This window comes from Cynocephalus volans, chromosome 7 (assembly GCF_027409185.1).
Source record: "Cynocephalus volans isolate mCynVol1 chromosome 7, mCynVol1.pri, whole genome shotgun sequence".
Lineage (NCBI taxonomy): Eukaryota > Metazoa > Chordata > Mammalia > Dermoptera > Cynocephalidae > Cynocephalus > Cynocephalus volans.
This window is the reverse complement of record NC_084466.1, coordinates 160,104,755-160,121,833: the sequence shown is the minus strand read 5'-3', so window position 1 is coordinate 160,121,833 and position 17,079 is coordinate 160,104,755. Positions and strand designations below refer to the sequence as shown.

At 41.1% G+C, this 17,079-nt stretch overlaps 1 protein-coding gene across 1 annotated transcript in view; it reads left to right on the top strand.

Annotated features, from left to right (window-relative positions):
• Positions 1-212: 212 nt before the first annotated feature.
• TCERG1L (transcription elongation regulator 1 like) overlaps positions 213-17,079 on the top strand; it is a 206,949-nt gene continuing 190,082 nt past the window's right edge. The window contains exons 1-3 of the mRNA XM_063103498.1: positions 213-491; positions 2,403-2,549; positions 3,329-3,509. Coding sequence (XP_062959568.1) covers positions 234-491; positions 2,403-2,549; positions 3,329-3,509 — 586 coding nt within the window. The 5' untranslated portion in view covers positions 213-233. The remainder of the gene's footprint in view (positions 492-2,402; positions 2,550-3,328; positions 3,510-17,079) is intronic.

The following is a 17,079-nucleotide window of genomic DNA, read 5'->3' as shown; positions in this document are numbered from 1 at the left end:
GCTCGCAGGGGAGGGCGGCGGGCAGGAGGAGGGGCTCGCGGCGCGGGGCCGGGGCAGGGGCGGAGCGAGCGGCCGCGCCGCGGCACCGAGTGAGTTGGCTCCGGAGCCCGCGCCGCCGCCGGCCCGCACTCGGGCGCCCGCCTCCCGGCCGCCCCCGCCGCCGCCGCCCGGGATGTAGGATGCTGGCGGGCGCCGGGCTCCAGCGGCGGCGGCGGCAGCCCGTCCTCTGGCCGATGAACGCGGACCCCCCACCGCCGCCGCCGCCGCCCTGGGTCTGCATGGTTCCCGGCTCGGCCGGGCTGCTCCGGCTCGGCGCCGGGGTCGCGCCCCCGCCCGTGCTGCTGGCCTCGGCTCAGCCCCCCGCGGCGCCGCTGCTCCCGGCGCTGCCCGGCTGGACCGCCCCGGCCGAGCCGCTGCCGCCGCTGCTGCCGCTGCCCCCTGCGCCAGCCCACGCCGCCGCCGCGCACCACTACCCGCTGCTCAGCGGGCAGGTAACGTACCCCGCCCCGGCCCCGGGCGCCCCGGCTTCCCCCTGCGCCCGGGCGCCAACCCCGCCGGGCCCGGCCCGGGGCGGTCCTGGCCTCGGTTGCGCCGTCCCCTCCCCGAGCCAGCAGGACGCGGCCCGGCAGCCGTGCACGGGCAGCAAAGTTCATGCCTCGACGTCCCGCCTTGCCTGCCAGCGGTCTTTGCATTATTTCTCCCCAGTCTCCCAAAGAGCAGTTTAGACACCCGGGGCCGGAGGTGGCCCAGCCCGGCCCCGACGCGCGCCGGGCGCTGGCGCTGTCCGGGGCGCGGTGCTGAAGCGGCCGCCGCCGTGGCTGACTTACCGCGGGCAAGTTCAGACTTTCCCAGTCGCTGCCAGACTTGACGAGCAGGGAATCGAGAGCTATTCCTGATTCTGGTCGGGTTTGGGGGTCCCCCCTTTCGTTTGAAAATGGGCTCAGGGCAGTGCTTAAGAGGATTCAACCCAGCGGGGGCAGGCTGCCTTTAGCACCGAGAAATGTCACCCGGGGTTCCCCTCCTACCCACGGCCTTGCTGGGTCGGTCAGGTTTGCTAATGTCATATTGCACTTTAGAAGAGTTTGGCGTTTAAAGCTTGGGGTTCAAAAGAAAAAGATGTGACTGTACCTCTGAATAATGGTGTGACGGAGCGAGACAGGCTGGTTTTGGCAAGATTCATTGTTTGCCATCTAACTATGCAGATGCGTTTAAATCATGCAATAACATGTATTTTATTCCAAGCATCGACCTCATTAGCATATTCAAATGAATGTTTGTTAGAATACACCGTTTAATTAATTTAACTTCAATATTATCTTGTGAGCTTTTCTAAAAGATGTTGTTAAACTTCTCCTAAACCGGTCTTTAGACTGAACGATACATTACATCTGCCGTACTGGATCTCGTATATTGATGTGTGATGCAGCTCAGACTGGGTTTTATTGAATATTGCTGGTAGCTTTTGCTATATTTTGGAGGGGTTGTTATATCAGAGTTCTACCACTAGAGGTACACACTGTCAAGGAACTACATTTTTTTTTCTTCTATATAGAAAACTGCATTTTTTTCTTGTATAAATTTAAAAGAAAAATCTAAAAACAACTTAGTATTAATTTTGAAAATATTTCTGTGTTACACAATTTCTGTTAGGTAACAATATTTAGAACCAGAAGAACACGTTCACATGATAGGAAAACAAAACTGCTTTTATGATTTTAAAACAATAGATGTCAAAGTGTTCCATGTCATTGAACAGTGCATCTTATTAGTTCTCCCTGATGAAGACTCGGTTATTTTAATTAGAGAGAGTGTCACCTAAATGGCTTGACATTTTTTTTGTGTGTGTTACGTGATACTTATATTTTCTTTGCTGTAGAAGCTATCTGTACTGGTGAACCTTGGGAAACTTTAAGTATTAATTTCTTAGCTATTTTCATTTTGAAAATATCAGCTCAGTGTTTTTAAAATGATAAACGTAATTGTTACAAAATGTTATATTGAAAGGAATATTTGAAAAGTACAGCTCTATGCTTGCTTGTAAAAAGAATTTAAGAATTTAAAAGGAGCACCCGCATTTCTCTTTTGCACCCTGGCTTCTCATTATCTCAGAGCAGAAACCTATTTCTTACTGTGTCCCCATGGTTTTGTGCTCAGAAGTTCTTTTCTGATATTAAAGAATGCAATGTTGGTAATGCTTTGTAATGAAACTTTTATAATTTTTTTCTTTGATATGTAAACATTCATAGTTTTTCTTGACTGGTGAAAGAGAGACTTTATCTCTTAATAAAATACGTACATTTAAAAATTCCTTTTTCTGAATAGTTACTGCAGCATCATTTGGTACAAAGTTGAGTTGATTGATTGAGTCTAATGACTGCTCCCTTCTCTCGTTTGGGTTGCAGTGGCTGTTTGGTGGCCATTCTCCGTCACTGGGACTGTCCCCCTCTTCCACAGTGGAGTTGGTGCCCATTTTCCCACATGTCTGCATTTCTGCTCTTCCACCTCCTGTTGGGAAAAGTTGGATAGATAAAAGGATACCTAATTGCAAGGTAAAAATACAAGCAATACAGTTGGATAAATGGGCTTTCAGTTATCAACTTGTTGGGTATAACCATAGCAACAGAAAATACTGTGCATTTTCTAATTGCAATAGATTGACCATCCAGGTATAGAAAGAAATCACTTGAGAATTAGGTTGATCTGTCCAAAAACATCAGCAGACTGGGGGTGGGTGGGTGGGGGTATTTTAGCTTAAAATTGTTGGATTCCCTAGAACAATGTAAAATTTCCAATTTCTGAATCAGAATCTACTTTTTAAAAGTTTTTTGTGTTTTTAAAATCTATAAACTTTGGTCAAAATACAGCCTTAAACATTACACAATTTAAGTTTAAATTTTAAAAGTGAGTTTTTCTTGCTATTATTGCTTTGAGATTTTATCTTTCTGATGGTTTGTTCTGGCTTTTGAATTCAAATTTACTAACTACATTTTGCTTACTTGAACACTGAAGAAAAAGTAATATGTTCACTTGTTCTACAACACACTAATTACCTCATTGGGGCGATTTTTTAATCAGTAAGCTGGCTGCTGGGCCAAACTGACCAAATCAATAATTGAAAACCAGCCCAGGAGACATTAACTAGAAGATGGTTAGTATTGGAGCCCCATGGATCTTTCTTTCAGTTTCAGAATGATGCTTTTATAGAGTCCTCAATAACAGAATGTCCAATGTAATTTGATCATGTAAGACAACAAATATTTTCACAGTAGTGTTTAGTCTTTACGATGTGCATTGCCTTAAATGTTATACTTTTATCATTTTTGCACAGATCATTTTTAATAATTCCTTTGCTCTGGACTCAACATGGATGCATCCTGAGGAATTAAGATTGTTCCATGGGCACGAAAAGCCTCATTTGCTAGCAAACCAAGTAGCTATGACCCTGTCCAGGCCAGCCCCTGCCTCCAGACCTCTTCCCACAGTGGTGTTAACACCTCAGCCTATACCAGGTTGGTGCCCAAATAATAGTGACAATGTGATTTTTTTTGCTTTAGTCATAAATTAGTTATATGTATGAAAACTATATTTTAATGAAATAATTCTCTTAGTAAAATACAATTTATTTTCATGGGCATGGATCTTTTTAAAAAAATGATTTGGGTAGCTCATTCAATATTTCTTTTTGGAATATAGGATCTATTTTTAAGATGAAGAGATGGCTGAAGGGATTTGCAGAAAATTGTGTTTGTAGTGCTCTATTTTAAAAATTGGACCATGTTTTCTACTGATTGCTCTTAATAGGGGCACTAATTGATCTGTCAGCTGGTTAAAAATGTTAATTTTCTGGGGTGGGGTGCACACATTGAAGCTCTCTGGTCTGCAGGACACAGATACATGTATGATTTCTGTGAATTTTGCCTTCACAATGGGGGTGATAATGGAGATGGGCTATAAAATGTCCTGTTTGGAAGATGGATTTTGTTTTATCTTTGGAGTCTAGTGTCCTGAAAGAACATTTGTCCTGGAACAGACTTCCATGAAACAATCCTTGGATGAAAGACTGTATAATAAACCTGTATAGTAACAGCAGAATAAAATCATCTTATGAATTTTTAAGTTGATTTTTAAAATCACCTTAACATATCATATTATAAAAGCAAGTACTGCCCGTGCCAAAATTGTCTTGAAACACCTTCCGTTATGGAATATTTTATGACTTCAGGATTACATTATCTTCCTGTAATTTCCTACCTACCAAGCCGGTCTCAATATGTGTCTCTAAAGTTTAGTAATAAAGAGATGTTCCTGTGGATAATGCAGCACTAGTTTAGGAGATATATTTATTTTCTTCTCTGCCTACATATTTTTTCCAATTTGCTATGAATCTTGTTTAGTAATAAGTTAAGAAAAACAACTCAACTGTTTGTATTTCTCACAGGCCTTGATAATTCTTGACTGAAATTTACCTTCTGTTTTTGTAATTACACATTACTGATTAATTGAAATCTGAATGGGCATCATGCATGCATACATTTATAGATGTTTTACACTAAGATGATCATGTTTCCTACTTGACTTAATGTTGATAAAAGGTAATTAGATGGCATGCATTACAGGAAGATTCCATGACTTTATATATGAAAGAATAATATTTTAACTTCCTAATGCATTGGCAATAACTGTCACTGAGATAATCAACAAATTTAGTTTAAAAAATAGTGAAATCAGTTCGCTTGTTCCAACAAAAGTTTTGAATACTCCAAGTTATTTAAAAATTAAGATATACTGTTTAAATATTACTGTAATTAACTAGAAAACACAACATTATTAAAACAGTTACAGATAGATTTTTAGATACAATATGTTATTATTATTAAAATTGCTATTAATTTTTTGTATCTTATTATAAATTGATAAATTTATATAGTATACTTAATTTATCTCATAAGTTTAAACATTTATAAATATACAAATACATGTAAACTTGCAATTTATAAAATGAATAATGTGTAAATATGTAAGTGATATATTACCTTAACCGATCTAGTTATAAATATCTATATTTAGAAATAAGTGGCCTCAGATTCAGATATATTTTATTTATTCTCTTTAAATTAATCAAAGATGCATAATTAGGACTCTAAGGGAGCTGGAAGAGTGAAGCAAACCTCCTCCCTTTAAACAGGCCTTCTGAGCTGAGCTCACTTTCCTTTCGTGGGCAGGTAGTGGTTTTTGTGCAATAGCCATTTTTTAGCACTTTTCTATGTGCACTGCTTGTTTAGGGTAATGGCACCATACAGCATGACCTCTGACGCTGTGACACTGGCACAGTTTTGTCTGCATGAGCACATTGCTTCCTGGACTGAGCTGAGGTCTCTTGGGTGGAGACGTGGTTGTAGAACCTGTGAGGTGTCTACTAACGTGTCACCACCGCCCCCATTTACTGCAGATTAAGAACTGACGGCGTGGCCCAGGGTCTCAGGGATAGACCACGACTTAAGTGAATTTAGATAAGTTATTTAAAATGTAATTAGTGTTGTAAAGGACAACTTCTTATACACATTAGAGTCATTCCTGATGATGGTAATAATGAGCCTCTTCCATCAAACTCAGATCCATAAATGGCCTGTGGCCCACTGGGTTAGTCCATTTCTGTTGCTTGTAACATAAACACCTGAAACTGGGTGACTTGCAAGAAAATGAAATTTACTGTTTGCAGTTGCTGAGGCTGGGAAATCCAAAGTCCAGGGAACACTTCTTGTGAGGATCTTCTTTGGGGGCAGCTTGCAGAAGTGCAGATGTCTCACCTGGCAGAAGATGGCAGGGCGGAGAGAGGGATAGCTCTCATGCCCTCTCCTTTTAAAGCCCTCAGAGCCACACCAGTGACCACCATTATTGATCCACTCACTATGGTGTGGCCCTACAATCCAATCACCTCTTCATGCCCCACCCTTCAATTACTGTAATAGGATTTCCCACCCTCCTCAGTTGCAGTGAGGATCAAGCTTCTGATATATGAACTTAGAGAGACACAATTTGATCAGTCCGCAGCAGCCACTTGTAAGCGTAGAAACTAATGATTAATGTTCATATTCTTCATTACACAAGCTATTTTTGAGCACTTTCTTTGCTGGCATGGTACCGGGAGCTGGTGCTATGTAAGGCTCTTGCCTTCGTCAGCTTAGGCTGCCGTAAAACAAAACAAAAGAAAACACAAAAACACACAGAGACTGGGTGGCTTAAACAATGGACATTTGTTTCTCATAGTTCTGGAGGCTGGAAGTCTGAGATCGGGGTGCAGGCATGGCTGGGACTGATGAGGACCCTCTTCCTGGGCTGTGGACACTGCTTTCTCGCTGTGTCCTCACGTGGTGGAAGCAGCAAGGCAGTTCTCTGAGGCCTCTTTTGTAGAGACACTACTTCCATCATGGGGGTCCCCCACTAACGACCTCCTCTAACCCTAAGGACTTCCCATAGGCCCCACCTCCTAATAGCATCAGCTTGGGGTTTGGGGCTTTAGCATATGAATTTTGGGGAGACACAAGCATCTGGTCCATAACAGCTCTGTTAAGGAGCTCAAAGTCTAGCGGGAATATGCAAGTTGGTTTATAATTACACAACAATGCAATGACTGCTGTGTCCTCTGCAAACGTGTGAGGAAGGACTCCAGGGGCAATGCCACCTCAGTGCAGAAAGAGGGACATGCAATTCCAAATGAAGGGAATAGAATGCTCAAAGTCCCCCAAACATAAGAAAAGTTGTATGATTAAGTAATTACAAGTAGCTAAGTGTGGCTGAACCACAAGAGGAGAGGGCAAGTGGTGGGGATGCAGTAGTAGGCAGGTGCCCAGGCCCTGGGGACCTCTTCATGCAAGGTACATCACGTTAGAGCTGTGTGGTGAGTTGGTCCTCCGCTCTCCATGGACTGTGGAGGGATTTTATGTCATTCTTCCATTCAGGATCCATGGCTCCTCCAGAAAATACAATTCATCCTCAGGAAGTAGAGGAACCACAGAGGAGGCAGACAGCATTCTCACTGACAAATCTAAGCAGACAGAAATATGCAAAGCTACAAATGTACCAGAAACTAGGGTCTCCACTTAGTAATTCAGCAGCTTTAAATAAATTGTCCCTAATTGGTGTGAATGGGTTAAATTGAGAATTAATCTAGCACTCATTCATTCCAGAACCTAAGATGTTGATTCAGGGCCAGATGGGCAGAATGAGGCAGCATGTTCCCAAACAGTCACTTCCCTCCAGTATCCAGCTGGAAGTTTCTGTGCATCATTTGCTTTGCTCTTGCATCAACATCTTCCTTCTCCCCTGCAGTACTGTGAGCCACTCTTCTTCCCGGGGAAAAGTGGGGGTGGCCTTGTGTTTCAGGACATGAGGTTAATCGCAGATAGAGGCAGAGGCAGGGTCAGGGTGGAAATAGTGCTCTCTTAGGAGTCTCTGTATTTCACTTCTAAAACTAAGATCTTCAGAGGCCTTCAACCTACTCAGAAATAAAGTTATTTATACTGAGAGTATCAAGCAAAGGGAAGAGAAAGCAATTAATTCAGTTTCAGTCAGTAAAGACACATGAAATAATAGTACCTTGCTGGAGACTGGAGATTTGTCTAAAATTTATCCATGTCACACTGCCCTTCAGTTTAAGACCAAAGAGCCCGGTTCTACTAACGCCGGGTTGGGGAATAAAAAACTAAAACACTGGCCACGTCTCTTCTCATTCAAAGTTGACTCAAGAGAAAGATTGGGAGGAACATGGAGGATGAGGTGGGACATCTGGAAATAATCTGGTTCACGAGATTCATCTACTCAATAGATGCAGAAGAAAAACAAATCTGAGAAACTGATTTTTCACAGGAACTGGTAAACATTTTGGATAAATCAACTTTTGGTTTACCTTAATAGGTAAATTAAAAAAGCCTATAGAAAAGTGGTAAAAGGTAAAATCAAAAGGGAACTGACCAGTGTGAAAAGATAGTTCAGAGAAATGAGAAAAGAATGCAAGGAAGCTTTTGAAAAATAGCACTTAACATTTTAAAGAGAAGAATTAGTTATGAATTGAACAAGAGAAGATAACACAGAAAGATTCTTGAGCTGCACAGACGTGACTATGAAAATGAGTTATAATAATGACAGTGATGGTTGTGTAAAACAGAAAGCCAACAACAGGTCTATATTTATTTGACCTCCTGAAACATCAAGTAGAATGCAACAGAAATACTGAGTGAGGCGAAGCAGGTCATATATGCTGCTCTCTATGTCCCGGGACATTCTGTAATGGGGAATGCGCTACTTAAGAGAACACCGAAGTTGAAATAGCTTCAGATTGTCCTACAGTATTAGATGTGATTAGTCCTGGAGAAAACTTTAGGGAATTATGAGGAAAAGAAATTGTGATTTAAGAAATTCATGCCCCACAAGAAAGTCATACAAGTGCATAACTGAAGAAAAGACATTCTTGAAAAAGCAAAAAAGTATTAACTTTGCCACATCCAATGTTTTCACCTCAAATTCTGCTTTCTCTAAAATTAATGTTGCCACCACTCTACCTACATCTTATATTTTACTTTTCTTATCAGTTTTTGCCTTACCTTTCGTTTTGAACTCAGATCAATTATTTAAAAGTACAATCTGTGCCTTTGCCTTCTAACAATACAGTTTAGCATGTTTATATTTGATTTAATATTTTCATATTCTTCTGTAATTGTTATGTCCTACTTTTTATGTTTCCTTGTTATTCCTTTGTTTGCTCTGTTGTTATTTGTGAGCTACATTTATGTTTTGTTGGATTTTGCTTACTTTTGTTTTATACAGTTAGTTGGAATGTGTTCATACTGATTCTGATTTCTCAAGCAATTACCAGTAAGATTTTTTTAAAACTAGACTTGAGCTAATGGTTTCTCAATTTTAAAATCATGACAACACTATTGCTTTAAAATTACTGTTATGAAACATGAATTTTTTAAAGTTTATTTTGCACAATTTTATTTTTTTCTATTTAATTTCTTCAGCTTAGAAATAAATCTAATACAAGAACTGAGAATAGGGAAGGAAGATTTTAACCTATCTGTAATTGTCCACAATTTTGGTTAATCCTATAGGATTATGTGAACATTCATTAATTTGGTTACAGGAAAGAGTAAAACTTTATTTTATTTTATTTTTTTTTAATTTTTTTTTTCAAAATTAGTAGTTTTTATTCTTAGTCATATGACATTTAATTTACATTTCATTTTTTTTGTTATTTTTTATTTTTTTTATTTTTTATTTTATTTTATTTTTTTAAATTTTATTTTGTCGATATACATTGTACCTGATTATTGCTCCCCATCACCAAAACCTCCCTCCCTTCTCCCTCCCCCCCTCCCCCCCAACAATGTCCTTTCTGTTTGCTTGTTGTATCAACTTCAAATAATTGTGGTTGTTATATCTTCCTCCCCCCCCCCTGGTTTGTGTGTGTGTGTGTGTATGTGTGTGTGTGAATTTATATATTAATTTTTAGCTCCCTCCAATAAGTGAGAACATGTGGTATTTCTCTTTCTGTGCCTGACTTGTTTCACTTAATATAATTCTCTCAAGGTCCATCCATGTTGTTGCAAATAGCAGTATTTCATTCGTTTTTATAGCTGAGTAGTATTCCATTGTGTAGATGTACCACATTTTCCGTATCCACTCATCTGATGATGGGCATTTGGGCTGGTTCCAACTCTTGGCTATTGTAAAGAGTGCTGCGATGAACATTGGGGAACAGGTATACCTTCGACTTGATGATTTCCATTCCTCTGGGTATATTCCCAACAGTGGGATGGCTGGGTCGTATGGTAGATCTATTTGCAATTGTTTAAGGAACCTCCATACCATTTTCCATAGAGGCTGCACCATTTTGCAGTCCCACCAACAATGTATGAGAGTTCCTTTTTCTCCGCAGCCTCTCTAGCATTTATCGTTCATAATCTTTTGGATTTTAGCCATCCTAACTGGGGTTAGATGGTATCTCAATGTGGTTTTGATTTGCATTTCCCGGATGCTGAGTGATGTTGAGCATTTTTTCATATGTCTGTTGGCCATTTGGATATCTTCCTTAGAGAAATGCCTACTTAGCTCTTTTGCCCATTTTTTAATTGGGTTGCTTGTTTTCTTCTTGTACAGTTGTTTGAGTTCCTTATATATTCTGGATATTAATCCTTTGTCAGATGTATATTTTGCAAATATTTTCTCCCACTCTGTTGGTTGTCTTTTAACTCTTTTAATTGTTTCTTTTGCTGTGCAGAAGCTTTTTAGTTTGATATAATCCCATTTGTTTATTTTTCCTTTGGTTGCCCATGCTTTTGGGGTCATATTCATGAAGTCTGTGCCCAGTCCTATTTCCTGAAGTGTTTCTCCTATGTTTTCTTTAAGAAGTTTTATTGTCTCAGGGTGTATATTTAAATCCTTAATCCATTTTGAGTTGATTTTAGTAAATGGTGAGAGGTATGGATCTAGTTTCATTCTCCTGCATATCGATATCCAGTTATCCCAGCACCACTTGCTGAAGAGGCAGTCCCTTCCCCAGTGAATAGGCTTGGTGCCTTTGTCAAAGATCAGATGGCAGTAAGTGTGTGGGTTGATTTCTGGATTCTCTATTCTATTCCATTGGTCAGTGTGTCTGTTTTTATGCCAGTACCATACTGTTTTGGTTATTATAGCTTTGTAGTATAGCTTAAAGTCAGGTAGTGTTATGCCTCCAGCTTTATTTTTTTTTGCTGAGCATTGCTTTGGCTATTCGTGGTCTTTTATTGTTCCATATAAATGTCTGAATAGTTTTTTCCATTTCTGAGAAAAATGTCTTTGGAATTTTGATGGGGATTGCATTGAATTTGTATATCACTTTGGGTAGTATGGACATTTTCACTATGTTGATTCTTCCAATCCAAGAGCATGGAATATCTTTCCATCTTCTTGTATCCTCTCTAATTTCTCTCAGCAGTGGTTTGTAGTTCTCATTATAGAGATTTTTCACCTCCTTGGTTAACTCAATTCCTAAGTATTTTATTTTTTGGTGGCTATTGTAAATGGGCAGGCTTTCTTGATTTCTCCTTCTGCATGTTCACTATTGGAGAAAAGAAATGCTACTGATTTTTGTGTGTTGATTTTGTATCCTGCTACTGTGCTGAAATCATTTATCAATTCCAACAGTTTTTTTGTAGAGGTTTTAGGCTGTTCGATATATAGGATCATGTCATCTGCAATCAGGGACAGTTTGACTTCATCTTTTCCAATCTGGATGCCCTTTATTTCCTTCTCTTCTCTGATTGCTCTGGCTAGTACTTCCAACACTATGTTGAATAGGAGTGGTGAGAGTGGGCATCCTTGTCTAGTGCCTGTTCTTAAAGGAAAAGCTTTCAGCTTTTCCCCATTCAGGATGATATTGGCAGTGGGTTTGTCATATATGGCTTTAATTATGTTGAGATACTTTCCCTCTATACCTAACTTATAGAGGGTCTTTGTCATGAATGAGTGCTGAACTTTATCAAATGCTTTTTCAGCATCTATAGAGATGATCATATGGTCCTTGTGTTTGAGTTTATTAATATGGTGTATCACATTTATTGATTTGCGTATGTTGAACCAACCTTGCATCCCTGGGATGAATCCCACTTGATCGTGATGAATAATTTTTCGTATGTGTTGCTGTATTCTGTTTGCTAGTAATTTAGTGAGGATTTTTGCATCTATATTCATCAAGGATATCGGCCTGTAGTTTTCTTTTTTGGTTATATCTTTACCTGGTTTTGGTATCAGGATGATGTTTGCTTCATAGAATGAGTTTGGGAGATTTGCGTCTGTTTCAATCTTTTGGAATAGTTTGTAAAGAATCGGTGTCAATTCCTCTTTGAATGTTTGGTAAAATTCTGCTGTGAATCCATCTGGTCCTGGGCTTTTCTTTGTTGGGAGCCTTCTGATAACAGCTTCAATCTCCTTTATTGTTATTGGTCTGTTCAAGTTTTCTACGTCTTCACGGTTCAGTTTTGGGAGCTTGTGTGTGTCCAGAAATTTATCCATTTCCTCCAGATTTTCAAATTTGTTGGCGTATAGTTGTTTATAGTAGTCTCGAATGATTCCTTGTATTTCAGATGAATCAGTTGTAATATCGCCTTTTTCATTTCTAATTTTTGTTATTTGAGTCTTCTCTCTTCTTTTTTTTGTTAGCCATGCTAATGGTTTGTCAATTTTATTTATCTTTTCAAAAAACCAACTTTTTGATTCGTTGATCTTTTGAATTGTTTTTTGGTTTTCAATTTCATTCAGTTCTGCTCTGATCTTAATGATTTCTTTCCGTCTGCTAACTTTAGGATTGGATTGTTCTTGTTTTTCTAGTTCTTTAAGGTGAAGTGTTAGGTTGTTCACTTGCCATCTTTCCATTCTTCTGAAGTGAGCATTTAATGCAATAAATTTTCCCCTCAATACTGCTTTTGCAGTATCCCACAGGTTTTGGTATGATGTATCATTGTTTTCATTAGTTTCAATAAACTTTTTGATTTCCTGCTTGATTTCTTCTTGGACCCATATGTCATTAAGTAGAATGCTGTTTAATTTCCATGTGTTTGTATAGTTTCCAGAGTTTTGTTTGTTATTAATTTCTAGTTTTAATCCATTGTGGTCTGAGAAGATACATGGGATAATTCCAATTTTTTTGAATTTATTGAGACTTGATTTGTGACCTAATATGTGATCTATCCTGGAGAATGATCCGTGTGCTGATGAGAAGAATGAATATTCTGAGGTTGTTGGGTGGAATGTTCTGTAGATATCTGCCAATTCCAATTGGTCTAGAGTCTTGTTTAGATCTTGTGTTTCTGTACTGATTCTTTGCCTAGATGATCTGTCTAATATTGACAGTGGAGTGTTCAGGTCCCCTGCTATTATGGTATTAGTGTCTATTTCCTTCTTTAGGTCTAATAGAGTTTGTTTTATAAATCTGGCTGCTCCAACATTGGGTGCGTACATGTTTATGATTGTTATGTCTTCTTGATGGATCAGTCCTTTTATCATTAAGTAGTGTCCCTCATTGTCTCTTTTTATGGTTTTTAGTTTAAAGTCTATTTTGTCAGATATAAGAATAGCCACTCCAGCTCGTTTTTCTTTTCTGTTTGCATGGTAAATCTTTTTCCATCCTTTCACTCTTAGTCTGTGTGAATCTTTATGGGTGAGGTGGGTCTCTTGTAGGCAGCATATAGTTGGGTCCTGCTTTTTGATACAGTCAGCCAGTCTGTGTCTTTTAATTGGGGAATTTAAGCCTTTAACATTAAGAGTTGTTATTGAAAGGTGTTGATTTATTCCTAGCATTTTATTGGTTGTTTGGTTGTCTTAGGTGTCTTTTGTTCCTTGCTTTCTGATTTACTGTTTGGTTTCTTTGTTTGTTGGTTCCTTAGGTTGTAGATAGTGTTTTTGTTAGCTTGTTTTCTCTTCATGAATGCCATTTTTATTGTACTAGCGGGTTTAGATTTTTCTTGGGTTTTTATGGCAGTGGTAGTTATTTTTCAGGAACCAAACCCAGTACTCCCTTGAGGATTTCTTGTAAGGGTGGTCGTGTGGTAGTGAACTCCCGCAGTTTTTGTTTGTCTGAGAAATATACTATTTGCCCCTCATTTCGGAAGGATAGCCTTGCAGGGTAGAGTATTCTTGGCTGGCAATCTTTGTCTTTTAGTATTTTGAAAATATCATCCCATTCCTTTCTAGCTTTTAGGGTTTGTGATGAAAAGTCTGATGTTAACCTGATTGGGGCTCCCTTATAGGTGATTTGACGCTTCTCTCTTGCAGCTTTTAAGATTCTCTCTTTGTCTCTGAGTTTTGCCAATTTGACTATGACATTTCTTGGAGAAGGCCTTTTTGGGTTGAATACGTTTGGAGATCGTTGAGCTTCCTGGATCTGAAGATCTGTGATTTTTCCTATACCTGGGAAGTTTTCTGCCACTATTTTGTTGAATATGTTTTCAATGGAATCTCCATTTTCCTCCCCTTCTGGAATACCCATGACTCGGATATTTGAGCACTTGAGGTTGTCTGATATCTCTCTCAGATTTTCTTCCATGTCCTTGATTCTTTTTTCTTTCTTTTTGTCTCCTTGTGTTATTTCAAACAGCCCATCTTCAAGTTCAGAGGTTCTCTCTTCAACTTCGACAAGCCTGCTGGTTAAACTCTCCGTTGTGTTTTTTATTTCGCTGAATAACTTCTTCAGTTCAGCAAGTTCTGCTACATTTTTTTTCAGGACATTGATTTCCTTGTATATTTCCTCTTTCAGATCCTGTATACTTTTCCTCATTTCATCATGATGTCTAGCTGAGTTTTCTTGTATCTCATTCAGTTTCCTTAGAATTATCACTCGAAATTCCTTGTCAGTTATTTCAAGGGCTTCTTGTTCTATAGGATCTACAGTATGAGATTTATTAACTTTTGGTGGTGTACTTTCTTGATTTTTTGTATTTCTGGTGTCTTTTTTTTGGTGTTTATTCATTGTGGCAGGGGGTTTCACAGTCCACCGGTTTGAGACTAATGACTAACTAGGATGTTGCTGTGGTTGCCAATTTGGTATGGCTCCCGCCGTGACTGCTCAGTTGGCCTCTAGTGTCTTGTGTGTGTGGTTGCCTCGGGTCTTGGGCTTCTCCGGGGATCCACCTTTCTGGTCAGCTTGGACTCTGCTGGGCTGGTGGATCACGTACCACAGGGTGTGTGATCTCTGTTGAGCTTTCACTTTCTGTACAGGACTTCTCCCCGTTCCGTGTGCTCTGGCCCAGGCTGTTAGATCGTGCAGTGGTGACCCCACTGGGCGTGTGGTTTCTGTCGAGACTCCGCCTCCCTGGCCGCACGTCTCTCCCCTCTGTGCACACTGTGCTGGGCTGGGGTGTGTCTTCTGCACCCCTCGTCTATCAGCTGGGCCTTCAAGACCCTGCTCAGCACTGCCTCGCCCAGGAAGTCTACCAGGTTTCTGCTGGGCACAGACGACCGGTCTTTCTGGGTGCCTTTGTAGCACTGTGTAGATCTTTCTCGGGTCTTGTTCACCTTTGTATCCCCCCGGTATAAACCGAGTCTAGTGCCCGCCTGCAGCCTGCTCTCCGGCAGGTTCAAGCGGACCTGGGAACTCTCCTACCACACTATTCCCAACCAGAAATTCGTTAGGCTTTTTTCTAAACTGGTGGTCGCAGAGATGGAATCTGCCTCCCAGTAACAGGAAGTTTACCGGGGCCGGAGTGCAGGGTGTGGTGGAGTGACAGTCGGCCCGCCAGTACTTCCTAGCCCTCCCAACACTGGTCGGGACGCCCTACACCCCCAGCCCCGCCAGAGAACTGCGGAGGGAGTGGGAGAGGAGGCCGGCCCGCAGAGTCCGGAAAGCCCCGCGCCAGGCCAAGCAAATGGGCTCAGTGATGGCCGAGCAGGGCGGAGCTGCCCGCACCTGGGAAAATGGAGGCAGCACCGGGGCAGTGAGTGGCCTGGTGGTGCAGGCGGGAGCCACGTGGGCATCCACCCCCCGAACAGAGCTGTGCCAGGGATCACTCACAGTGCTGTGCCAGGTCGGGCGCTCGCTCTGTCTCTGGTTTGTTGCCTTCCGTGTTCTCGGCGCTGCCGCCTCGGGCTGTTCAGTCACGGCGCCGCTCGGGCGCTCCCAGGAATCTTCTTTAATGCCGGCCTGAAACCTCGAATCCTGAATAGGGCAGCTGGCCGCCTTCAGTGCGGCCCCAGCCTCCGGGATCCTGGCTGCATCCACAGCAGCCCTGGCGCCGTGTTCCCTGTTTCAAGACTCACTTTTGCAGCTAAGAATCAGTTCTTTTCCTGCTCCACACTTCAAAGCTGTTGCCTGTAAATGAGGCAGCCTCTCCTGCCGGGGGCAAAGTGGCGTTGAGCCCCCACGACCGGCCAGCAGCAGCAGTCCTCCCTTAAGAGATGGCCAGAGGAAGGTCCACAAGTTTCCCGGCTGCCTGAGGCCCAGTGGCCACCTTTTCCACCTCAGCTACTCCGCGCCAGCCGCGCAGCTGCCGCCATCTTGAAACTCCTAAGAGTAAAAATTTAAAACAATTGTCTTGATGGAGAAAAGATTACTATAAAAATTATAATCTGAATACATAACCCCAAATATATTGATAAAATTAAGGAGAGGAGAAGGGAGAGATGTGAGGGCTTAAGTTCTTTTAAAATTCCTCACCTTTGCTAAAAAAGGCAGAAGTAAGAAACCCGTGCACTTGAAACTCAGATAAACAAGATTATCCAAGACTAAACCTGGACTAGGACCCCTGCCCACTAACCAGCCTACCAAGTACTGGTAAAAAACATCATCCATCTACCATGGGGGAAAGAGGAGGAGCACAGAGTGACCCTTTTCCGTGGTGCAGGAATATAGGATGACTGAAAGGCATGATGGGAGAAAAAATATTGAAAGAGATTGTCAGACACCCCAGAACCTATGCTCAGCAAAAGGCATTGATAAAGGATGTTGAAGCCTGTGGGATCTTGAAGGAAACCCTGGTAACAAAATTCAAATCCAGGTCAACTCCTGAATCCACTGACACAGCCTCATTCACTAACATCTTGACACAGGAGGGGTGTGCCCACCCCCAGGAGTAAATCTTATTTATCTCATTATCTGGTATTCTACTCATGATGTCTAGCATTTGACAAAAAGCTAGAAGACACACAAACCAAATAAGAAATAATAAACCATTGTCAAGGTACAAAGTAATCAACAGAATCAGACCCTAAGATGGCACACATAAATGAACAGATGGACAGTTTCATCAAGAGATACAGAAAAAACAAGAGAGTCACTGAAATATTAGAAGAAGCAAAACATGATACCAGAAATAAAACATTATTTCAGTGGACTCATGAGCAGATTCAATACAGTCAAGGAAAGAATCAGTGAAGTTAAAAATAGGTCAACAGAAATTACTGAAGTTTTAACACAAAGAGGAAACAAGAGAAAAAATGGAGTGTACTTTTCCAGAGCTGTGGGATAATATTAAGTGGTTTAACATATGTATAATTGAAGTCCCAGAAAGAGTAGGGGAGAAAACATGGCAGAAAAACATATTTGAAGAG